The following is a 26,745-nucleotide window of genomic DNA, read 5'->3' on the forward strand; positions in this document are numbered from 1 at the left end:
GGTTGTATATTATGTAATTGGCATTTGCAGAGGAACTTTCTATAATGAATTCCCATGTTGGCACCGAACATCTGCGCTCAAAAGTGCCGACAAAACTTTTCAGACGCTCCCTCTCTGACCCCCTCCACCCAACCATATATGGCGTGTGGGCGGAGATAGGCAAATCGAGTCAGACACGGGACGCTGGGTGGAATGGTGCTGTGTTCCAGTGGGCGCCTCCTGCGGGGCGGGGACTTGGGCCAGGAGGGCGTGGCTTAATTCAAAGTACCAGCAGCCGCTTTCGGGAGTTTCCGTCGTCCGGACTTATTGCGGTGGCTGTGCGGGGCTCTGATGGCAAGATCGGGGAGGATGATGCTACTGGCTCGGAGGGCGCTGAGTGCGGGGGTGCAGAGGGTGTGGTCTCGGGGCATGCACCAGGGCAGGTAAGTAGGCAACATGCTGATCTATTATATACTGTGTGCAATAACAGGCATGGGGTATTGCTGAGGACTGCACACCAACCTCCAACTTTATGTCTTCTTACACACTGGGGGGATATTTGTAGAATCAGAAATGTGTTGTGCAGAAAGTGAGAACAGCTGCTAGGAATGGCTGGTTCTCCGGCCAAAGGCAGGCTGAGGGCTGCATATTGGTCCCCCCCAAGAGGTTAGAGTGGAGCGCCCCACAGATCTTAGAGCACCCTGCGGAGGTTAGAGGGCCCCATAGATCTTAAAGCACCTTATAGATTTTAGAGCGCCCAGTGGAGGTTAGAGGGGCCCCATGGAGGTTCGAGTGCCTCACAGATCTTGGAGCGACCCATAGGGGTTAGAGTGCTATATAGATTTGAACGAACCATGGAGCTTAGAGCATCCCTTGTTGGTTAGAGGGTCCCATAGATGTTAGAGTGACCCATGGAGGTTAGAGTGACCCATGGAGGTTAGAGTGACCCATGGAGGTTAGAGTGACCCATGGAGGTTAGAGTGACCCATGGAGGTTAGAGTGACCCATGGAGGTTAGAGTGACCCATGGAGGTTAGAATGACCCATGGCGGTTAGAACGACCAATGGAGGTTAGAACGACCCATGGTTAGAACGACCCATGGCGGTTAGAACGACCCATGGCGGTTAGAACGAGCCATGGAGGTTAGAACGAGCCATGGAGGTTAGAACGAGCCATGGAGGTTAGAACGAGCCATGGAGGTTAGAACGAGCCATGGAGGTTAGAACGAGCCATGGAGGTTAGAACGAGCCATGGAGGTTAGAACGAGCCATGGCGGTTAGAACGAGCCATGGCGGTTAGAACGAGCCATGGCGGTTAGAACGACCAATGGAGGTTAGAGCACCCCATGTTGGTTAGAAGGTCCCAAAGATGTTTGAGTGACCCATGGAAGTTAGAAGGCCCCATAGATCTTAGAGTTGAGTGCCTCATAAGTCTTCATAAAGGGGGCCTTGAGGAGGTAAGGAAGTCCTCCTCTTCCTCCCGCTGTTCTGCCTCAAGTGCCCTGTCCATTATTCCACAAAGCGTGTGCTCCAACAGGAAGACTAGAGGGACGGTGTCACTGATGCATGCATTGTCGCTGCTCACCATCTTAGTGGCCTCCTTAAATGGTGACAGGACAGTGCATGAATCCTTGATCAGTAGCCAGTGGCGCGGCGAAAAAAAGCCAGGCTCCACTGACCCTGTCCTGGTGCCGTACTCGCACAGGTACTCATTGATGGCCCTCTGCTGCATGTGCAGCCGCTGCAGCATTGCCGACGTTGAGTTCCACCTGGTGGGAATGTCACAAATGAGGCGGTTGGTGGGCAGGTTGCATTCCCTTTGAATGTCAGTCAGCCGAGCACTGGCCCCAGTGTGGCTCCTGTCTTCTAAGCAGACAAACTCAAGCACCGCATGGCATATTTTTGCCTGAGTGCTTGTGTAGCCCCTTGAATGCTTACGGAGCTCCGCTGGTTCAGAGGACAAATCTGCAGAAGATAGAGGAAGAAGCGGAGGGGGTGGAGGAGAGAGCTGTGGCAGAATCACCACTAGCATTTTGGAGGAGTGGTGGCGGAACAAGCTCCAACAATACTGAACCCTGTCCTGCATCCTTCCCAGCTGCCTGCAGAGTTACCCAGTGCGCCGTGAAGGAAAGGTAACGTCCCAGCCCATGCCTGCTGGAGTCAGTGGTAATGTGCACCTTACTGCTGACCACCCTGTCCAATGAGGCCAAAACATTGGCTTCCACATGTTGGTAGAGAGCCAGAATGGCCTTCTCTGAAAAGAAATGGCATTTTGGAACCTGCCACTGAGGTACCGCACATTCCACAAATTCATGAAAAGGGGGCAGAGTATACCAGCTGAAAAGACAGTAGTTGCAGTGCTAGCAATTTGGCCAAGCTAGCATTCAGACGCTGAGCATGTGGATGTGGGACCGAATTTCTTTTTACGGTTCAGCAACTGGAGTAGGGAAATTTGACTGCTAGCAGATTGGCTGCAAGTACTTGGGACACCTATTGCTATACCTTCATTCCTCTCAGTGCAGGTTTTTGAGAGGACTGGAGGTATAGTGGGATTGGAGATCCCAGATGAGGAGCAAGGAGAAGTCCGCCTTTTTCTTTGATGAGGGTCTTTCAAGTGCTGTTGCCAACGGACTGCATGGCAGGTTGTCATATGTCTGGTCAAGCATGTGGTGGTGCCCAAGTGGCTGCTGTTCTGGCCATGCTTGATCTGCTTCAGACATAGGTTGCAAACAGCAACGATGCGATCTGCTGCACACGTGTCGAAAAAGGCCCACACCAAGGACCTTTTAAAAGCCAGCAGAGAGTCAGCAGCGCCCTGCACCTGCGGAGCGTTACAATAGGGTAGCTGCCCCCTAGAGCACATCCTGCCTCTTTGGAGTTGCGCCTCCTCCTCCTCCTCTCTTCTGTCAGGCAACCAAGTAGAGTCGGTGACCTCATCATCACCCCCCTCCTCGTCACTGGAGCAAACTTGGCAGTATGCTACAGCTGGGGGAACATGACTGCCAGTTTCTTGTCCTTCTTGGGCACCCCCTCTCTCTAGGCTCACGTTACTCCCTTCTTCAACCTGGGAACCAACATCGGAGCCTTCAAACCGCTATGCATCCTCCAGCAGCATGTACCTGACACTGTGGTCAAATAGTTCTGGGGAGTCCTCCGTGCATTATGGTGGGGCTACGGAAGGAGTGACTGTGGACAAGGAGCCGGTGGAATAGGCCACTTTGGCAACTGCATTGGAAGGCAAACTACTCTGAGCCTGGGTGACGGAGGATGAGGACGGCTTTGTTATCCACTCCACCAACTCTTCTGCATGTTCTGGCTCAATAACATGGCCAGCAGCAGAAAAAAAGGACAAGCATCCCCCATGGCCACCTGCAGAGGTTGCACCATGTCCATGACCAGCACTGTTGACTGTAGACACAGAGGCTGCTTGCCCTCCTTTAGTGGCCTGTAAGCATCTGCCTCTCCTTGGTGGCCTTCCGGACATAATGTATATTTTGTTTTGCAACACCACACTACACTGTATTAGATACTGTGTACACCACCAGAAGTGTAGTAGAAACTCTCTACGCTGTATTAGATACTGTGTACATGGCCTACACTGTATTAGCCACTGTACTATGGCTGCACTGTATTGTGTACTGTGTACACCACCAGAAATGTAGTAGACACTGTATTAGATACTGAGTACACCGCCTAAAGTGTATTAGAAACAGTACACCATGGAATGCACTGTACATATAGACTACACTGGATGCAGAGTATATATACAGTATCTCACATAAGTGAGTACAGCCCTCACATTTTTGTAAATATTTTATTCTATCTTTTCATGTGACAGCACTGAAGAAATGACACTTTGCTACAATGTAAAGTAGTGAGTGTACAGCTTGTATAACAGTGTAAATTTGCTGTCCCCTCAAAATAACTCAACACACAGCCATTAATGTCTAAACCGTTGGCAACAAAAGTGAGTACACCCCTAAGTGAAAATGTCCAAATTGGGCCCAATTAGCCATTTTCCCTCCCCGTTGTCATGTGACAAGGTCAAAGGTGTGAGAAGAAATTAGGTGTGGGTGCGGCTCTGTTCTGGTTTTATGGCAAAGTGTTATGACACTATGATAACATATTAATGTCACCTCTGATAGGTGAGTGAAAGTATGAAAATGTTGGTTGATAAAAAATTCTTGAAAAACTTTATCCCAAAAAAGGAGTAACAATCAAAAGTGATTTTGCATAAAAATAGAAAATGATGTGTATATAATTTTGCTTCAGACAGTGGCTGATCCTATGCAACTCACTGTTTACCATGTGGTGCTGTTATGTCAAAATATGCCCATGTATTCATACCATACATTGATTTGAAGTGCTAAGGTGAGTGGGAAGGAAAAAGGAAGGGGGGGCGGGGGGAAAGGGAAAGGGGGGGGGGGGAATCCAGTCAATGGTAAAGTGATTTGTGCTCCAAATAACAAGTGTTTTTTTTTTTTTTTTTTTTTTTTTTTTTATAATCAAAATTTTTTTATTTTCTGTTATACTTTTCACAATTCATAATTAAACATCCTTAATTTCATATTTTACAATAATTACGCAGGATTAACATATTAAACATTAATAAGAGACCAATTGGTAACATCGTTCTCTTACAACTAACCCTATCCCCTCCCAAAAAAAAAAAAAAAAAAAAGGGGGAATGAAAAAACCGCTGCCTGTCTTAACCCCCTCCCTCCCCCGACATATGTTCGACAACCAAATATATCCTGTGATTGATGAGATTCCCAATATTTGTGCGTATCGGTCTGTGTATCCAATTCCTCATTGACACCCCCACCACCTACAAACCAACACATTAAACAAGCCTAAAAAAAAAAAAAAAAAAAAAGGGAAAACCCCCGGCCCCGTCCATACATTCCCCGTGTTTATTATTGCCAAATAACAAGTGTTAATCAGAAAAAACAATGTTGCTTTGAATAGTCTTAATTATAGTACGATCCGGGATTGCCAGGAACTGCTGCACAGTGGCATAGACTGTGACCGCGCAATACCCCTGCAGGGGTGAAAGTATCCGGTGAGTGTTTGCACAGTAAGAGCACGAATATCAAGCACTGTCACTAATGAACACTGGAATAAGAAGATTGCATTGAATAATATTGTTTACCAAGAGGAATAAGCTATAATTAAGACAAAGCAACACTTGTTATTTTGAGCACAAGTCACTTTACCATTGACTGGATCCCCCCCCCCTTTCCCTGGAAGTTCAACATGGCACCTCATGGCTAAGAACTCTCTGAGGATCTGAAAAAAATAATTGTTGCTCTACATAAAGATGGCCTAGGCCAGTGATGGCGAACCTTGGCACCCCAGATATTTTGGAACTACATTTCCCATGATGCTCTTGCACTCTGCAGTGTAGTTGAGCATCATGGGAAATGTAGTTTAAAAACATCTGGAGTGCCAAGGTTCGCCATCACTGGCGCCCTAGGCTATAAGAAGATTGGTATGACCCTGAAACTGAGCTGCAGCATGGTGGCCAAGACCATACAGGACAGGTTTCACTCAGAACAGGCCTCGCCATGGTCGACCAAAGTGGTTGAGTGCACATGCTCAGCGTCATATCCAGAGGTTGTCTTTGGGAAATATATGTATGAGTTCTGCCAGCATTGCTAGAGAGGTTAAAGGGGTGGGGGGTCAGCCTGTCAGCGGTCAGACCATACGCCTCACACTGCATCAAATTGGCTGTCGTCCCAGAAAGAAGCCTCTTCTAAAGATGATGCACAAGAAAGCCTGCCAACAGTTTGCTGAAGACAAGCAGACTAAGGACATGGACTACTGGAACCATGTCCTGTGGTCTGATGAGACCAAGATAAACGTATTTGGTTCAGATGGTGTCAAGCGTGTGTGGTGGCAACCAGGTGAGGAGTACAAAGACAAGTGTGTCTTGCCTACAGTCAAGCATGGTGGTGGGAGTCTCATGGTCTGGGGCTGCATGAGTGCTGCCGGCATTGGGGAGCTACAGTTCATTGAGGGAACCATGAATGCCAACATGTACTGTGACATACTGAAGCAGAGCATGAACCCCTCCCTTCGGAGACTTGGCCATAGGGAAGTATTTCAACATGATAAAGACCCCAAAAACACCTCCAAGCTGACCACTGCCTTGCTAAAGAAGCTGAGGGTAAAGGTGATGGACTGGCCAAGCATGTCTCCAGACCTAAACCCTATTGAGCATCTGTGGGGCATCCTCAAATGGAAGGTGGAGGAGCGCAAGGTCTCCAACATCCACCAGCTCTGTGATGTCGTCATGGAGGGGTGGAAGAGGACTCCAGTGTCAACCTGTGAAGCTCTGGTGAACTCCATGCCCAAGAGGGTTAAGGCAGTGCTGGAAAATAATGGTGGCCACACAAAATATTGAGACTTTGGGCCCAATTTGGAGATTTTCACTTAGGGGTGTACTCACTTTTGTTGCCAGCGGTTTAGACATTAATGGCTGTGTGTTGAGTTATTTTGAGGGGACAGCAAATTTACACTGTTATACAAGCTGTACACTCACTACTTTACATTGTAGCAAAGTGTCATTTCTTCAGTGTTGTCACATAAAAAGATATAATGTACTCACTTTTGTGTGTGTGTGTATATGTATGTATATATATATATATATTATATTGGATGTGTATTAGAAACGGTACACCACACAATGAACTGTAGATATAGGCTACACTGGATGCAATATATAATATATTGCATTTAGCATAGACTATAAATTCAGTGTGTGTATATTCTGTATCCAGTGTAGCCTATAATCTACAGTTCATTGTGCAGTGTATCGTTTCTAATACACTGCAGGCGGATATATATATATATATATATATATATATATATATATATATATATATTCTGAAATACACTGCCACTGACTGAATAACCTGCCTGCTTAATCTAAATCAAGCTATCTCTCCGTCCACACCAACAACACTACACAGGGCCGCCGTGTGGGGCGTGGACTTAGTCCCCCTGAGCCATGATTGGCCAAAGGCACCCTTAATCTAATACAGCCATGAGTCTTTTTGGGAAAGTTTTTCACACCTGGATTTGGGAATCCTCTGCCATTCCTCCTTGCAGATCCTCTCCAGTTCTGTCAGGTTGGATGGTATACGTTGGTGGACGGCCATTTTTAGGTCTCTCCAGAGATGCTCAGTTGGGTTTAAGTCAGGGCTCTGGCTGGGCCATTCAAGAACAGTCACGGAGTTGTTGTGAAGCCACTCCTTCGTTATTTAGCTGTGTGCTTAGGGTCATTGTCTTGTTGGGAGGTAAACCTTCGGCCCAGTGTGAGGTCCTGAGCACTCTGGAGAAGGTTTTCGTCCAGGATATCCCTGTACTTGGCCACATTCATCTTTCCATCGATTGCAACTAGTCGTCCTGTCCCTGCAGCTGAAAAACACCCCCACAGCATGATGCTGCCACCACCATGCTTCACTGTTGGGACTGTATTGGATAGGTGATGAGCAGTGCCTGGTTTTCTCCACACATACCGCTTAGAATTAAGGCCAACAAGTTCTATCTTGGTCTCATCAGACAAGAGAATCATATTTCTCACCATCTTGGAGTACTTCAGGTTTTTTTTTAGCAAACTCCATGCGGGCTTTCGTGTGTCTTGCACTGAGAGGCTTCCGTCGGGCCACTCTGCCATAAAGCCCCGACTGGTGGAGGGATGCAGTGATGGTTGACTTTCTACAACTTTCTCCCATCTCCCGACTGCATCTCTGGAGCTCAGCCACAGTGATCTTTGGGTTCTTCTTTACCTCTCTCGCCAAGGCTCTTCTCCCCCGATAGCTCAGTTTGGCCGGATGGCCAGCTCTAGGAAGGGTTCTGGTCGTCCCAAACGTCTTCCATTTAAGGATTATGGAGGCCACTGTGCTTTTAGGAACCTTAAGTGCAGCAGAAATTTTTTTTGTAACCTTGTCCAGATCTGTGCCTTGCCACAATTCTGTCTCTGAGCTCTTCAGGCAGTTCCTTTGACTTTCCTAATCAAGTCCAATCAGTATAATTAAACACAGCTGGACTCAAATGAAGGTGTAGAACCATCTCAAGGATGATCAGAAGAAATGGACAGCACCTGAGTTAAATATATGAGTGTCACAGCAAAGGGTCTGAATACTTAGGACCATGTGATATTTCAGTTTTTTTTTTTTTAATAAATCTGCAAAAATGTCAACAATTCTGTGTTTTTCTGTCAATATGGGGTGCTGTGTGTACATTAATGAGGAAAAAAATGAACTTAAATGATTTTAGCAAACGGCTGTAATATAACAGAGTGAAAAATGTAAGAGGTCTGAATACTTTCCGCCCCCACTGTGTGTATGTGTATATTTTTTTTAAATATATAGTCTATGGAAATTAACGATTAATTCCTCGATTTATCCTTAATTTTTTTTTGATCGGTAGGCTGCCTGCCCTGGGGCTGCTTTGGGCCAAGCTGTGGCTGCAGTCCTCCTCCCTCCTCCTTCTCCCTTTGGCTGCGCTGTGAGAAAAGTCCCGCCCTCCTCCTAGAGGAGCTCGTGTGATAGACAGAACCTCGTGTGATAGACAGAACACTGCGTCTATCACACGAGCTGATCTAGGAGGAGGGCGGGACTTTTCTCACAGCGCAGCCAAAGTTTTCACTCTCAGCTCCGAGACACACAGCGGGAGTTGCCTGCAGACTGTGTAATCACAGGCACTGATTACAGTGAGGCTGCGATTATGGGCACGGTGAGGATGTGATTATGGGCACGATAAGTCTGAGATTATGGGCACGGTGAGACTGCATTATGGGCACTGTAAGGCAGAGTTTATGACGTGTTATGTCCTAGCCATGCCCCGCTATGTCCGGCTTTGGCCATTGGCATAACAACGGTGCTAAATCAGCTAAAAGTAGTTGGATCTGTATGTGCATTATAATTAATCAAAATTAGTTGATTAATCGATTAAAAAAAAAAAAATCGATTAAACGAACACGATAATTTTAATCAGCAATGGAAGACAGGCAGGCTGTGCCTCCAACACAGCCAAAAAACTGACCACGCTGGGATTGTTGTGCGTTCTTGCCTAGCGTGGTAAGCTTAAAATAGGAAAGCAGGGGGAGTGGCAGGATCACCAAGTAATTCACACAAAGGAAGCAATACCAAGCGAACAGGAGAATTTATTTATTTTTTTTTTTTTTTAACACTAGTACATGGTAACACAGATAAGTATCAGGAATATGAAATGTTGGGGTAACGTACACTTTAAAGCTGAACTCCAGACATATAGAAAAAACACATTTACAGTGTTACTAAACCCAGGACCTGCATTCACTATATCTGGTCTCCCACAGTACACAGAACATGGAAATGCAATTATGTTAGTAAATATAAACTGCTAAATACCTTTTCCCATCAGCAGTATATAGCAGTCTTGTGACTTCTATCGGTGTCTGGTTAAAGATTGTAGGAGGAGTTTTCATTTTACTCTGACTGTCCTATGAGGCTGCAGGACCCCTGACTTGTCTGGACAGTGCTGATTGGCCCTGTGCTGATCACATGCAGCCCCCCCCCCAAAAAAAAAAAATACTTCCTAGCAATACACACCAAACTGAGCATGCACAGAGCGCCCCCAAGGTTCTGTACTATCAGGAGAATGGGATTGGGGACAGTGAAAGAAGGGGAGGATCAGCGAAAACAGGATCAAACGGCCTTTTTACACAATGCAGAGGATTAACCCCTTAGGTTCCACAGTGAGTATAACAAGCATTCTTTACTGCTTATACAGACTAATTTTACTGTTGAGGGTTTAGTAACACTTTAATGCAGTTGTATTCAAAACTAAGGGCCTGTTTAACCTACTGCATTTGAATGCATGCGTTCCAAGTATTGCCTCCTGAATGCCTGGAAGCTGCTACTCTACCGCCCTCTGGATCGCATTTCAGAGAGTGGTAGAGACTGGCACTCGCCAATTAGTAGCCTTTAGTGTGGCTGGTAGCAGCTGTAGTGATCGAGTCATACCATGGACACATCCTCTTCTCCCTCTGCTGGCAAAGACAGTACTAGAAAGCATACAAACACAATGTCATATGTGCATCAGGTGATAATGATCATTAATAAAATAAAGAAGTTATACAGATAATTAAAAAAGAATTGAAGACATCAGTATGTGAACATACAGCCTCAAACAAATGCAAATCAAATGGACCAAAAACCTTGTCTACTCTACTTTGGTCAATTTGAAGAATACCCCTTATATTAGTGGTCAGTGGGAGGAATACCCCTTACATTGGTGGCCAATAGGAATAATGCTCCTTACATTGGTGGTCAGTGGGAAGAATGTTCCTTATATTGGTGGTCAGTGGAAAGAATGTTCCTTATATTGGTGGTCAATGGGAAGAATGTTCCTTCCATTGGTGGTCAGTGGGAAGAATGTTCCTTATATTGGTGGTCAGTGGGAAGAATGTTCCTTCCATTGGTGGATAGTGGGAAGTATGCTCCTTACATTGGTGGTCAGTGGGAAGAATGTTCCTTCCATTGGTGGATAGTGGGAAGAATGATCCTTACATTGGTGATCAGTGGGAAGAATGCTCCTTACATTGGTGGTCAGTGGGAAGAATGTTCCTTACATTGGTGGATAGTGGGAAGAATGCTCCTTACATTGGTGGATAGTGGGAGAATGTCTCTTATTTTGGTAGTCAGTGGAAAGAATGTCCTATACATTGGTGGTCAGTAGGAAGGATGCCCCTTACATTCGTGGTTGGTGGAAGGAATGTCCCATACATTGGTGGTCAGTGGGAAGAATGTTCCCTCAATTGGTGGTCAGTGTAAAGTGGCTTTGGACCCGGAGTTATGCAGGCACCATCAAATGGGGGGGGATCAGTCAGCCACAGCTCAAGGAATCTTTAAAGAAACCCTAGAATTCCATAGAACCCTGGTTGAGAATGATTGATCTAGAGACATGGCACCCTTTTGCTTACCAATTAGCTGCCTACACCGAGGCTGGGGCAGCCTAGAAGAGTGCAGGATTAATTTGTTTTCAATTTAGACTACAGCAACTCAACTCCAACCTTGGAAACCTAACTGAAGCCTCTAAATTGGGCTCTGTGCCAGTATAGTGGGTCTGCCACTCATCAGACTTAACACTATTGCTGAATATATGTGATCTTCCCATGGACCTCCAGCCATCAAGGTGCCAACTCAGAATGCAGCTCCTGTGGACTTGCCAGATCTTTGTACCGTGTATCTGTCTGTCCTCCAACTTCCCTCCCGTGATTTATTGACACTCTGATGAGGTATCTTCTAAATGCAACCACGTATCTTGGAGGAATATAAATATTAATAACTCATGATGACAAGTGGGGGAAATATTAACAAGGTTAAACAGAAGCTTATTTTTATTGTTTATGGCATTATGTAATATATTATGTTCTCAAATGGCTTCTGGAGAAAAGGGAAGATTGTGCATTACATCAATAAAGATAAACTCCAGATGAATGGAAAAGTACAGCAGAGGAAATTCTGTTCAGCCAGTGTTCTGATCCAGGCACTCCATAAGATTTATAGAGGAACTGCAGTCTGCTCACATAATTTGTAATAAAAACATCTTTGCCATTCTGAAGCTTCCCTCCAACCACTTTGCATATTATTTTATATATACTGTGATTTTGTACTTGTCAAATATGCTGCAGAAATTTCCCTCCACTGAGTCTGGCTGCAGCCATTTTAACTGTGGGCAGCTGAAGCTGCTGTCTGTTCACTTCCTGGATTTACACAGACACACAGAGGCACACCTCCAGCTCTGCAGCTCTCATTGGCCCTCTTATGGCTCATCCCCTGTCCCTTCCTGGCAAACTCTCATAAGAGAGACAGAGCTGTGCATGATGTCATACGCCTAGGCTTTTTACCAGACAAGAAACAAGAAGTGGGCTGTATAAGGTATTTACTGGCAGAAAAATAAATGCTTTACTATCCAAAGTTAAAACATCAACAAGGGCAGAAGATTTAATAGATGGAAAGATGAAAAAAATGACTGAAGGTCCGCTTTAAGCCAGGTTGGTTACTTTACTTTTCCCCACTGCAGATAATTAGTTGCAGTGAAGGGAACTCTTCAAGGCGTCAGCATACCAAGACATTTTGGACAATTTTATACTCCCAGTTTGGGGATGGCCCCTTCCTGTTACAATATGACTGCGCACCAGTGCACAAAGCAAGGTCCATAAAGACATGGATGAGCGAGTTTGGGGTGGAGGAACTTGACTGACTTACATAGGATCCTGACCTCAACCTGTTAGAACACTTTTTGGGATGAATTAGAGAGGAGACTGCGAGCCAGGTCTTCTCGTCCAACATCAGTGCCTGACCTCACAAATGCGCTTCTGGAAGAATGGTCAAACATTCCCATAGACACTCCTAAACCTTGTGGACGGCCTTCCCAGAAGAGTTGAAACTGTTATAGCTGCAAAGGGTGGGCCAACTCAATATTGAACCCTACGGACTGGGATGCCATTAAACATCATGTGCGTGTAAAGGCAGGCGTCCCAATACTTTTGGTAATGTAGTGTATTTAGGATGTAAAGAGCTGCGTAAATTGATGGCACTATATAAATAAATAATACATTTATTGGAGTCTGCTATAAGACAGGGAGCTAAAGTAGATCTGGGGAGTGAAGGAGAGCATTGACCCCCCCCCTTCCCCCCCCCCGGCCAATTCAGACATTTCCATCATGCATGTAAAAAATCTGCTGTTTTCTTTGCTAGAACATTACTTAGAATCCCCAAACATTATATATGACCCTAGAGAATAAAGTGGGTGGTTGCAGGAAAGAAATTTGCTCAGGGTGGATATAAGTCAATGATTCTAAAAAAAAAAAAAAAAACTGTTTTTTTTTTTTTTTTTGATTTAACCACTTCAATACCCACGTATAGTCATATTACGGCCGCAGATGGGATCCCCCATCCTGGGTGGCTGTCATATGACGTCCTGGGCTTCCCGGCCGTCTAGGGGGCGCGCGCCCGCAGCGTTGCTCGGGACCCGGTGCGTGTGCCCGGCGGCTGCGATGTCCACTGGGCACCCGCGATTGCCCGTTAACTGAGCAGGACCGTGGATCTGTGTGTGGAATCCACCGCAGAGACCACTTTTATCTGAAAGCCGACCGCCACACGAAAACGGGGATACCGGGGTTTTGGCAGCTAGCTGCTGCCATAACAACGATATCCGCCGCCAAAGTTTGGACGTACACCGGCGTGCGGCGGTCGGCAAGTGGTTAAATTAAAGCCTTTTTACTTGTGATTTAAATCAGTTCCAACCTGGTGCTCCGGATTGAGACAAGTACACACTATAGAGGGATATGCTTTGTTCATATTTCATGTCTGAGGTTTACAACCACTTTATGGCCGTTCACACAGCTCTGTTTAGCTCTGTAGGGACCGTGTGAGAGAATGCTGAAGAATTTGCAGATTTCAGGGTAAAGGTCTGTGACTTGTTTGTATCTTCTTTTTTTTTTTTTTTGTTTTCTTTTGTCCACACATTACTTGTAGAATATTACACTGAGCTCATAGGTCTGCCTACAGTATATTCCTTTTAAATGTGCGAGATATAAGCGCGTTGTGATAATGACGCTATTAAAGTAGCAGATTTAAGGCAGGATATCGGTGAATGACATTGTTGGACAAAGAACTCTGGTATGGGAGATTTATTCCATCTTTCTGGCCAAAAAGAATGGACACTCCTGACCCGACTAATGTCTACATGTCAAGAGTGCCCAATACATCTCATACAGTGTACATAGATATAATTTTCAGCATATTGCGTCACAAGCGAACAGGCGGTACACTTCCGTTATACAAAACATTCTAACCTTTTAAAAATCAACCTATGCATCCTAAAATCAGACAAGTTCCGCAAACTATATATATATTTTTAACTTTATACAAAACTTTTGTTTCTCTGCAGTATGCTCTTGCGGTTCCTTCATCTGTCTTAAATGATGTCAGCTAGAAAGAGGAATGTAGCAGATTCCTGTGATGGGGAAGTCACAAGTAGCTTCAACATGAAATACAAGAAATATGATTCTTAGCTGAAATTCTAAATCAGTCTTGCTACACACATAACTATGGCCATATAAACTGACCCTTGTCGCCACTTCACTACGTGTGCCACTAATCCGCGTGGCGTTCTTCAGTGACCTTACCATAGAAGTTGCTAGATACCAAAAAGAGCAAACGGTTGTCTTTTATCTCAGATTAATGATGTATAATTTGGACAGTTTCCCGGCCTTCTGTGTTGTTTCTTTATGTCTTTAGAAGCCGGTTTGGAGAGGTGGTGGAGATAATCAGGTTATTGTTGTGCGCTGAGTGCTTGTATTATGATTATATAATATAGTGTATTATGTATTCTCTGTATATTAGATTTTGTTCTGTGTATTTAGTATTATATACAACACATGCTGTGTATACAGTATATACCAATGTGCATTATATAGGATATACAGTAGATAGTACATAGTATAATTTAGATAATACTATCTACATGCTATATATACTGTATATACCTATGTGCATGATGTGCTATGTATATAGTATCATCTATATAATAATATACTATGTATTTAGTATTATCTACACGCGGGATGTGTGTGTGTGTGTGCATATTGTGACATTGGGGGATGTCTAGCTCAGCGATAGATGCGTTTTGAAGTGAGTTCACAGCCAACAGGAACTAAGGTTTAAGGGCGTGGTAGCCCACTTTTATTGAAAGTAAGAAAAAGATGAAAGTTCACACATGCGTTTGGTTTCCCACACAGGGGTTCTTCTCCCAAAAACAACTGAAAAATGCCAATCCACCTGGCTCTTAAGGCTCGCTCAGCCTTAGGCGCAGTTCCCTGCTGCACAGGCCCACTCCTGGCCTTTAGGAAGGGGCTCTCCTGACACTCCAAGCTTCCACACTCCTCCAAGACTCACAGTCCCCTCTGGTCCCCAAGACTCTCTCTCTTCTAGTTGTCTCAGCTATGGTCTCCCCTGACTCCCTCAGCTGGCCCAACTCTCTCAGTCCACTGACCTAGGAACCTCTCCCACATGGAGTACCTTCTCAAGGATGTTGCCTGGATTCTTAAACGGTAGCACACCTCCTTCTGATCTTTTGCTGGAACTTCTCAAATTGCTTCTTTGAGAGTCCTGTGTCCATTTTACACACATTTTCAAGAAGACTGGGGCTCTCGCTATATATATATATATATATATATATATATATCTGGGAGATTTTCCCAAAAAAAAAAATCAGCGATTTTCTTAAAAAAAAAAAAAACTCGATTCACCATTCAAATCGTGTGTGTGTGTGGTTTTTTTTTTGGCACTTGCGCTGGTCCTGAGGAGCTGCGGGCAGGAGTTTTTAGGTGAGGCCGCGGCTTCGGCCTAGTCCACGGTGTCCGGCCTCGCGGACTAGGCCGAAGCTGCGGCCTCGCCTAAAAACTCCTGCCCGCAGCTCCTCAGGACCGGCGCAGTGAAAAAAATGAAAGAATCAAAAAAAAAAAAAACTGTTTTCTTTTTTTCCCCCAGCCCTAAAATATATATATATATATATATATAGATATATATATATATCTATATATATATATATATATAGAGATATATATATATATATATATATATATATATCTCTATCTATCTATCTCTCTCACACACACACACACACACACACACACACACACACACACACACATAATATTATACAGGAGTTGTATAGCGCCATTAGTTTGCACAGTGCTTTACAATATAAAGGGAGACAGTACAGTTACAATACAATAAACAAAATGCAAGAGAGTTACTGCTCATAAGAGCTTACAATCTAATAATAAGTGTTATCTTTATTATGCTATGTATTTAGAAACCTCTACATACTATGGGGCAATATTGCAAAGCTATCCATCCTGCAAAATTGCAATTACATTCATTCTATGCAAACGGGCAAAATCTAATGTTAGCCTGTGTGTGGTGTTTTTTTTTTTTTTTTTCTCTAGGTCCAATTAGAGCTGTGCGATTCTGACCAAAATGAGAATCACAATTTTTTTGCTTAGAATAAAAAGATCACGATTCTCGCGACGTAATTCATTGAAGGAATTTTTTCCAAAAAAATTTGCAATTGATAGACCGCTGTGCAAATACATTGTGACATAAAATATTGCAACAACCACCATTTTATTCTCTAGGGTCTCTACTAAATATATATATAAAATGTTTGGGGGTTCTAAGTAATTTTCTAGCAAAAAAAAAAAAAAGATTTTAACTGAAACCAAAAAATGTCAGAAAAAGGTTTAGTGGTTAAACTTTCCTCATTTACTAGAGGTCGACAGATATGGGTTTTTCTCTGGCCGATGCTGATATTCAGAAATCGCGCCAATATATGATGCCGATTTTTTTTTTTTTCCCTCTTCATCTCATAAAATCTAACAGTTAGACCCCTTTTTAACACTGGAGCATTTTTCAGGCGCTTCTGGGCTAAAAATAGCGCCTGTAAAGTGCCTGCAAAACGGCTCCCCTGCAGTCTGTGTAAAAAGCCCTGAGGCGATGCGCTGGTAGGATGTTAAAAAAAAAGAAAAAAGTCCTGCAAGCAGCATCTTTGGAGCGGTGTATACTGCTCCTCCACCACTCCTACCCATTGAAATGAATGGGCACCGCTGCCAAAGCACCTGCAGAGCGATTTGGCAGCGGCGTTTCACGGGCGCATTTCATCGTCCGCTAGCTGGGTTATAAGCGCCCCGCTAGCAGCTGAATAGCACCACTGAAATGACGGTAAAGCACCGCTAAAACTAGCAGCGTTTTACCGCCAACGCCTGCCCGCTCCAGTGTGAAAGCACCCTTAAGTAATAAGTGATACAGAATTTTTTTTTACATTTAAACATTTATTAAACAAAACAAACCTCCGAGTTCACTTGTATGTATAATTTAGATAAAAAATAAGAAAAAAACTATCTTAAATATTAAATGCACAAAAACAGGTAATCAAAACTTTTGGACGAAAAAAAAATGGGCAAACTTTTTTGTTTTTTTTTTTTTTTTAATTCATTCGTGTATTTTTTCAAAAAAAAATAGCATTTGAAAGACCGCTGCGCAAATGCCGTGTGACATTAAAATATTGCAACAACCACTATTTTATTCGCTAGGGTCTCTGCTAAAAAAAATATCTATAGAATTTTTGGGGGTTCTAAGTGATTTTCTAGCAGAAAATACAGGATTTTTACTTGTAAGCAACAAGTGTCAGAAAAGATTTAGGCTGCTTTCACACTGGGGCGGTAGGGGGCATCGGCGGTAAAACAGCGATATTTTTAGCGCTGTTTTACCGCGGTATTCGGCCGCTAGCGGTGCGGTTTTAACCCCCCGCTGGCGGCCGAAAAAGGGTTAAAACCCCTCGTATAGCGCGGCTATAGCCGCGCTGTCCCGTTGATTTCAATGGGCAGGAGCGGTTTAGGAGCGGTGAATACACCGCTCCTTCACCGCTCCAAAGATGCGGCTAGCAGGAGATTTTTTCTTCTCCTGCCAGCGCACCGCTTCAGTGTGAAAGCCCTCGGGCTTTCACACTGAACAAACAGCGGAGGCTGTTTCGGGGCGGTTTGCAGGCGCTATTTTTAGCGAAATAACGCCTGCAAACCTCCCCAGTGTGAAAGGGGCCTTAGTCTTTAAATGGTTAAACTGAGAGCTTCTACACACCTAGTTCAGTCCATTGATAAGTATAAACAATGTATCTTTTTAGTTTCTTTTATCAGACTTGGCAGGCTGCCCAGAGAGGAGAGAAGTGGCTCCACAGAAGACTTCAGGCAACTTGCATTGACTTCTATCACAGAAGTCATTTGCAAAGTCGCGCTGAAGTTATAATCGGCCTTTTTTATCAGCACAATCGGCCGATGCCGATTAATTAAAAAATGCCAAATATCGGCCGTTATATCGGTCGACCTCTATCATTTACACACAGAAGTCTATTCCATTGATAAATTGTTACAATGTTTACACTTAAGTTCCACTGCTAAAGAATGTTGTGATTCTTTTTTTTTCCCCCCTTTCTTTGCATAGACAGAATTGTGAAACACTTTTGTGAAGATCGCAACGGGCAAAAAAATTGCGATAACGATTCTTGCCGATTAATCGTCTCTAGGTCCAATGTTTTTCATGCATACGTAATAGAATGAATCAGTAAATTTATGGTCACTAGATGGTGCTGAAGTAGTAAGTGTTTCCTGATGATCTTTAGCTCCATCTAGTGAAGCTAGTGGAGTATTGTCCTCATTTACACCATTCTGTATGAATGAATAACATTTGACCTAGAGATTAAATAGCGCTTTAACAGTTTTGCCCCGCATTCTCACAGAACAAACTTACATGCAGGTATACAGGATGAAAGCGCTGCAATTTTTTTTTTTTTTTTATAGATAGAGCACTATGTGTATTGTGTACAGTGGGGGAAATAATTATTTGATCCCCTGCAGATTTTGTAAGTTTGCCCACTTACAAAGAAATGAAGACGTGTTGAGTGCTGCCAGCGTTGCTGCAGAGGTTGAAGGGGTCAGCTTGTCAGTGCTCAGACCATACGCCGCACACTGCATCACGTGTATTTTAAATGATAGAGACAGAAAATCAACCAAAAATCCAGAAAAAACACCTGATATCAATAACTGGAGTTGCAGTTCAGTTAGTAAAATAAGTATTTGATCCCCAAGCAAAACATGACTTGGTACTTGGTGGAGAAACCCTTGTTGGCGAGCACAGAGGTAAGACGTTTCTTGTAGTTGATGACCAGGTCTTCACACATCTCTTCTTTACAGATCTTCTCTAAATCCTTAAGGTTTCTCGGCTGTCTCTTGGCAACTCGAAGTTTCAGCTCCCTTCATAAACTTTCTATAGGATTAAGGTCTGGAGACTGACTTGGCCACTCCATGACCTTAACCGCTTGCCGACCGCCTCACGCAGATATACTGCGGCAGAAGGGCTTGTACAGGCAAAATCACGTAGCTGTACGTTCCCTTTTAAAAAGCGGCCAGCGGGCGCGCGTGGGGCAAGCTCCGTGAGTCGAGTCGCGGGTCCCGTAAACTCGATCGCCGCGGGGATACCCGCGATCGCCTCACGGGGAGGAAGAGCGGGGGAGATGCTGATGTAAACAAGCATCTCCCCGTTCTGCCTAGTGACAGTGTCACTGATCTCTGCTCCCTGTCATCGGAGCAGAGATCAGCGACGTGTCACATACAGCCCATCCCCCCCACAGTTAGAATCACTCCCCAGGACACACTTAACCCCTACACACGCCACCTAGTGGTTAACCCCTTCACAGCCAGTGTCATTTACACAGGAATCAGTGCATTTGTATAGCACAGTATAAATGACACTGGTCCCAAAAATGTGTCAAAAATGTCCGATGTGTCTGCCATAAAGTCACAATAAAAATCGCTGATCGCCGCCATTTAAAAAAAATTAATAAAAATGCCATAAAACTAACCGATCAATAATCGCTTATTGCGATTATTTTTTTTTTTTTTCCAAAAATATGTAAAAGAATACGTATCGGCCTAAACTGAGGAAAAAAATGTTTTTTTATATATTTTTATGGGATATTTATTATAGCAAAAAGTAAAAAATAATGCGTTTTTTTTTCAAAATTGACGCTCTTTTTTTTGTTTATAGCGCAAAAAATAAAAAGCGTAGGGGTGATCAAATGCCACCAAAAAAAGCTCTATTTGTGGGAAAAAAAAGGACGTCAATTTCGTTTGAGAGCCACGTCGCACGACCGCGTAATTGTCAGTTAAAGTGAGGCAGTGCCGAATCGCAAAAAGTGCTCTGGTCAGGAAGGGGGTAAAATCTTCGGGGGCTGAAGCGGTTAAAGGGGTTGTAGATCCTCATGTTTTTTCATCTTAATGGCTTCTGTGCATTAAGGTGAAAAACCTTATGTAGTGCAGGAGACTTTCTATTTAGTGTTTTTTTTAAAGTGATCCTGTCGATGGGTTTAAAAAAACTGCGACCTGCAAAAGAAAAGAGTTTATACTTGTTTGGTTCTGGGTGAGCCGGGCTGTTCATGGAAGGGCCTTTCCCCGGTTGGGGTGGATCCGCCCTGCATTGGGCAAGTAGTGTATTGTCTGGTCTGTTTAGGAGGTGATGTGATACACAGACTAAGCGCTAAAGAAGGGGGCGTCCTCTCGAAACGCGTCGGGTGGGTTGTCTGAGTGATATGTGGGCCTCGATGACATATCTTTACATCCTGATTTTGTCTTACTTTGGTTTTGTATGTAACAGTTGGCCTGTGGGCATTTTTGTAAGTATGTTTTATATCCCCCTCCCACCCGGGGTAAATTTGTACTGAACCAATGCAGCTTGTTAATTTGCACCCTCCATTCAGTGACATATAAAGGTACACTCTCTAACGCCATCTCATTTCTTCATCCCACAGTGTTCTCCTCTCTGTAGCTCCACCCCAAAAACCCATCACCACCATAAGTTACATCCATGGGAACACCGATATACCGCTGACCATCAAGACTATGCAACAGTGTCTGTGGGACACAACCCAGCGAGTCCCGGATCAAGAGGCCGTCGTCGATGTCCACGGTGCCAAAAGGAAGACCTACAGCCAGCTATGCAAAGATGTAGGTAACCAATTAAAGGGCACCTGTCATGTAGCAGGAAACAAGGCGATGTAGGGAAGATGATCAAGGATCCTTATAATGGGGAAGGTTTCAGTGTATTTGGTTACCCCTTCCTAAGCCTCAGTCTGTAGATCAGAGGTCTCAAACTGGCGGCCCTCCAGCTGTTGCAAAACTACAAGTCCCATGATGCATTGCACGGCTGACAGTTACAAGCATGACTCCCACAGGCAGAGGCATTATGGGACATTTGGTTTTGCAACAGCTGGAGGGCCGCCAATTTGAGACCCCTGCTGTAGAGTAACCCTGCTGCCAGAACCAGGCAAAGGAAAGAAACAGGGGAGCGCCTCTAAGTGCAATAGTTTATAGGTTTAATAAAACAACTAAAAAGCCACTCACAGGCGGTAGGTGAAACAAAAGCTCTATTTGTCAGTGAGCATCTCAGGGTCTCGTCCGGACATACGTTCTGTGTCAGCCGCTCCGCCGGGAAGGATCTCTCTCCTGGATCACAGGTAGCCAGAGCATCCATGGATAGCACGGTGGAACGCAACGCCAATGGCGTGATGACGTCACTAGACGGGAAGGTGCAACGCGTTTCAGAGCATGCAGGATGCCGCCTCCAAGCATGCGCGCTCCTTTTGGAGCATGCGCGATGCTGTCTCCAGGCATGCACACTTCATTTGGAGCGTGCATGCCCAGAGGTGGCTTTTTCGCATGCTCTAAAATGCGTTGCACCCGCCCTGTCTGGTGACCGTCACACCATCGGCGTTGCGTTCCACTGTGGTTTTCGCGGATACTCTGGCTGCCTGCGATCCGGAAGAGAGGAGCTGGCGGAGTGGCTGACACACAATGTTTGCCTGGATGAGACCCTGAGATGCTTAAATAGAGCCTTTGTTTCATCTACCGCCTGTGAGTGGCTTTTTAATAGGTTTTTTAAACCTATGAACTGTTGTACTTAGAGGCGCCCTCCTTTTTTCTTTCTTTTGCATGTCAATTCAACTAGTTGCCTTCCTCCCGGATGAGCTAAGCCCTCAGGGAATGGACTTTGTTCTTCTACGTCCCAATCATGTTAGGATCCCTAATGGACTTGTCTTTGATAATAGACGATTACTGATTACTATTTTAGAGACACTTGGCTGCAGCCTAAGGTTTTGTCTTTATTGCGCCTACAATATCCCCCTGCTTGCTTTTTGCTGCCAGAGTCCGCCTGAAGATTAGTTAGAACCCCCAAACGTTATATATTTTCTGAAAGCAGAGACCCTGGAGAATAAAATAATTGTAGTGCCCATTTTTTATGTCACTTAATATTTGCACAATGGTTTATCAAGCACAGAATTTCAGTAAAAAAGAAATTAACGTTAATTTTTTTTTTTTTTAATCAATAATGTTTATTCCATTTTGTCAACATACAAAAAGGTGAACAGTATATGTCATACATCAACAGGTGTCATAGACTGTGGTATAGATAATAACGGCTAACAAAATCGTACATTTACCTTACAGTTATATCACATTTGTATGGTTTGTAAGAAGTATAAATAGGACAGGAGGTGCTGTCTCCCCCACCAGTCACCCCCTTGGGAGCTCACTGTGACTTGGTGGTGGTACAGCCCCTGCAAGCCCATACTTCTGTTTCTTCCAATATTTTATTCAAGTTTTCAATTAAACCTACAAACAAAACCAAGGAAAAGGAAATGCAATTGTCTTTGCAAGTAAGAAGAATTTTTGTACATAAATAAGGCTCTACAGGTCAATTATAGAACTGTTATATCTTATGTACTATACAGCTTACATATTGCATTGTACATCTATTCGGGTCGAAACTGAAATAAGCTTTCAACCCATTAACAGGGCTCTCGCGCTGACCCCAAACCCCTATATGGCGCTGGAGTCCACGCGATGCCAGCCACGTCTTAATAAAAGAAAAAAGAGAGAGAGAAGAAGAAACAAAATAAGGGAGAAACAGTGATCGAGAAATACATGAGAAGAGAAAGGAAAAGAGGCGAGAAGAAGGGAGGGGTAAGAGGTAGGGAAGTGGGCTGGATGCACTCCTATCACGTAGCAAATACTTCAATTACCAGGAGTCCTAATTAACATTAATTTTAACCACTTGCGTACATTTACTGCGGGTGGGTGGCCAGACATCTCAGTGTATTCCCTGTGCTGTGATTGGACAAAGCATGAGTTTGTCAGCAGGTTACAGCCTATGTTTAAGGCTGTATACCTGCTGATAGGCTGTGGCCAATCACAACACAGACCTCTAATACAGACTCTGGCTGGATTTCTCCCCGCCCTTCAGAAATGAAAGCAAGGAGTGAAACCCGGCCAGATCAGTGAGTACATACAGCACACATACACTTGTTGGGTACACAGTTAACCCCTTGATTGCCCTCCCGATCACCCGTCACCCAGCCAGTGCCATTAGTACAGTGTCAGTGTACAGTATCATCACTGATCACTGCATTAGTGTTACTAGTAACATCAGTGTCCCTCCCAGCCAGCGTCAGTTAGTGCCAGATTGACTGACACACAATCACATTCCCACTATAAGACGCTGATCACCACCATTACTAGTATAATGTCTGTACAGATCAGTATCTTGATTATGATCAGAACTATATTAGTGTCCCAAGTAGTGGTGCACCGAAATGAAAATTCTGGACAGAAAATTCGGGATGCACTTAGCTGGAAACCGAAACAAAATGGACAGTTTTAAAAAAAAAGTATGTATGTGTATATATATAATAAATAATACATATACATTTTATATGTATGTGTGTGTGTATATATATATATATATATATATATATATATATATATATATATATATATATATATATATATATATATATATATACACACACATACATATACACACACACACACATACATACGCACATATAAAATGTATATATAAAAAAAAAAAAAAAAATATATATATATATATATATATATATATATATCTTTATAATTTAAATGAATATCAATTTATTTTCAGCCATTGGCGGCACAGTTTCAGCCAATATACTGCTTTCACACTGAGCAGTTTTTGAAGTGCTTTTGCGTTAAAAAAGCGCAAGAAATATGCATTCCTTTAAACTGCATGTATTTCTTCACACTGATCCGTTGCGCTTCCATTGCGGTGTCAAAAATCCTGCTTACCGCACTGCACCAAAAACCGCACTTCCCCATTGAAATGCATTGAAAATGTGTAAAAAAAACGTACCCATGTTACGTTTTTGATGCGGTTTTTAAGTCACATGACCTGTGACAAAATGCACTGTAAATGCAGTGAAATCACGGCAAAGTCGCCTGATTTTTTTTTTTTTTTCCGCCGGCCAATTTCGGCAACTTTTTCTCTTATCGGCATAATGCTGATAACCCTATATTCAGCCAGTAATTTTCAGGGCCTGATATATCGGTTCGTCCCTGGTCCCCAAAAATGTAGTGTTAGCAGGATCAGCCCTAATCACTGCCAGCATTTGCCACATGTAGCAGAATACATGTTGGTCTAATGAAGACGTGATTTTATTGAATGTTTAATAATTGTATTGGGTTTTTTTTCAAAAATTTTTGTTTATATAATTAAAAAAATTTAAAAAATGCACCAAACCACCAAAAGAAATCTCCTATTTGTGTGAAAAAAAATGATATAAATTTATTTTGGGTACAGTGTTGCATGACCGCGCAATCGCCAGTTAAAGTAGCACAGCGCTGAATTACAAAAAATGGTCTGGTCATGAAGTGGGGTAAAATCTTCCGCAGGGCAAGTTATTAGGCACAAAAAATAATAGCTACGTACATATATCTGTCCTTACATATTTCGTAGGCTATCATTTCTGTCTCGTTTTGAAAATGTTAGTTGCCTGGCTGTTCTGTGGATCCAAAGGCTGCAGTAGTTTCTAGTGTCAGTGAACAAGTAACAGGAACAGTGGATTTTTATAAAGGGTACTTTATTAGTTATTAAACACTTCTATAGAATATGCAGGTTTTTTGATTTGTATTTCTGCACAGGTTGAGACCCTTGCGGCGGGGCTGCTGGCTCTTGGCTTGAAGAAGGGAGATCGCCTCGGAATGTGGGGGCCGAATAGCTACGAGTGGATCGTTACACAGTTTGCTACGGCTCAAGCCGGCATCATCCTGGTGAGTTTCGCTGTGCACTGTGTAGATCAGGGGTCTCAAACTGTCGGCCCTCCAGCTGTTGCAAAACTACAAATCCCATGAGGCATTGCAAGGCTGACAGTTACAAGCCTGACTCCCACAGGCAGAGGTATGATGGGATTCGCAACAACTGGAGGGCTGCCAGTTTGAGACCCCTGGTGTAGACAACTGTCTTTTTTTTTTTTTTTTTTTTAAAGCCCAATTAAATTTTCAGTTTAAATTACCTAAATACATTCCAGGTGTATTAAAACAAGACATGTAGAGCCTTACAATTAGTTTTCAGTAAAATACCAGCCACAACCTGAGGAGAAAGGCCTGTTCCCTGCCAGCATGCAGCAGAAGGACCCTTGCTCTCTGGGGAGAAACAGTGGTCACTCTGCAGAGGTCTGACACCTCCCCCTGCTGAGCCAGAACTGTTGAATCAGTGAGAAGTGTGCGCTTTGCTGATTTCAGAGCTAGAAGTGTGAGTTAGTAGGGGGGCAAGTTGGACCACTGCTTCCCCAGAGAGAGCAAGGCTTCTTCTCTGCATCTGCTGTCAGAGAACTTTTTTTTTTACTCAGGCTGTAGCTGCTTTTAAAAAAAAAAAAAAAAGATTAGAAAGCTCTAGCTCTGGCTCAGCAGGAGGGCATGTCTGGCTTCTATGCAGAAGAAAGGTTCATTCTCAGCAGCATGCTTGCAAGAGACGGGCTTTTCTACTGTTTTCTGAACAAACCCCAGCAGACGGCGCACAGTTCTTCTCCCTGCCAGATTTTTTTTTATTTTTATTTGCTTATATTAAAAAACACTTTTTACACATTTTTTCTTTTTAATTTGGCTTAAACAAGCCCCCTAATTTGATAGTTTTGGTCAGGTGACAGGTCCTCTTTAAGGGGGACATTAGGGGTCTGTTAGACTCCACCAATGTCTCCCCTGCCCTCCACTGCAGATAATCAAGCACAGATCTTCCGTAGAGATTAGCAAACAGGGGATAAATCAAGTGTGAAAGTGAGAGATGAATCCACGGAGGCCACTTAAAGGAGTCCTGAGAGGCGGTGAAGAGGAAAGAAGCCTCCTCTGATGTTCAGAGCAGCAGTAAATGTGAGGTGTGATGAGCAGGAGGGGTGTAGTCAAGCTAAGGTTGCCATACTGAGGGAAATTTGCCATGTGTCTTTCGGAAACTTTTGAATATCACTTTAACAGATTTTCTACCATTCTTCAGGAGGAAGAGATTTATTATGATCTCGATCACAATAAAAGTTGAGCACGATCAGAAGCATTGCCCAAATTAGTATAAATAAGGGATAACACACCTTTAGTCGTTGTATTATATTTTCAATTTTGGATTTAGATATACTTTTTGACCTGTGCTTTTGCCATTAAACATTCAGCATTTAGCTCTAACACAAATCTATTTTCTGTAGGTGTCTGTGAATCCAGCATATCAAGCAAAGGAATTGGAGTATGTCCTTAAGAAGGTATGATAGATTAAGGCCCCTATTATATCTATGGGTTTGTTTGATCATTCATGGTCATAAGTCAAGGTGCATTAGAACACGTTTGTGCATTCATTCCATGGACCCTCTACACACGTCAAAAAGAATACATGTCACAAATTACCTATCAAAAGGGAAAACAAACACTCAAGTTGCTACATAGAGAAATACCTCAAATAGTTGGCGGAGTGGGAAGGTCTTTACAGCTGTAGAAGCTTTAAGAGACCCCATGCTGGAGACCGCAGGCTGATCCCCTAGATGCACAGTCGTATGTACTGCATCATAAGAGCCACAATAGTCTTGCAGTTTCGAGGTAATGACAGGGGACTGTGGTGCCCCAAGAACAGTCTCTCATCAGAGATGGACTGTGGGGACTCAAGAGTCAGAGGTGGTCACCTGCAACTGGTGGTCCAGCCTTTTTCTAAGGTCGTGGGAGGATCGGAGATTTACTCTGCAGACAAAGGCATGGGAGCATGCTTAGAGCCTCTGCAGTCAATATCTGTGAAGGTATTGAGTGAATTGT

The 26,745-nt window shown here is 43.6% G+C and overlaps 1 protein-coding gene across 1 annotated transcript in view; it reads left to right on the forward strand.

Annotated features, from left to right (window-relative positions):
* The first annotated feature begins 221 nt into the window (after window positions 1–221).
* Window positions 222–26,745, forward strand: part of LOC141113515 (medium-chain acyl-CoA ligase ACSF2, mitochondrial-like) — a 66,010-nt gene continuing 39,486 nt past the window's right edge. Inside the window, exons 1-4 of the mRNA XM_073606677.1 lie at window positions 222–422; window positions 20,397–20,592; window positions 24,604–24,732; window positions 26,151–26,204. Coding sequence (XP_073462778.1) covers window positions 331–422; window positions 20,397–20,592; window positions 24,604–24,732; window positions 26,151–26,204 — 471 coding nt within the window. The 5' untranslated portion in view covers window positions 222–330. The remainder of the gene's footprint in view (window positions 423–20,396; window positions 20,593–24,603; window positions 24,733–26,150; window positions 26,205–26,745) is intronic.

This window comes from Aquarana catesbeiana, linkage group LG12 (genome assembly GCF_042186555.1).
Source record: "Aquarana catesbeiana isolate 2022-GZ linkage group LG12, ASM4218655v1, whole genome shotgun sequence".
In the NCBI taxonomy this organism is placed as follows: Eukaryota; Metazoa; Chordata; class Amphibia; order Anura; family Ranidae; genus Aquarana; species Aquarana catesbeiana.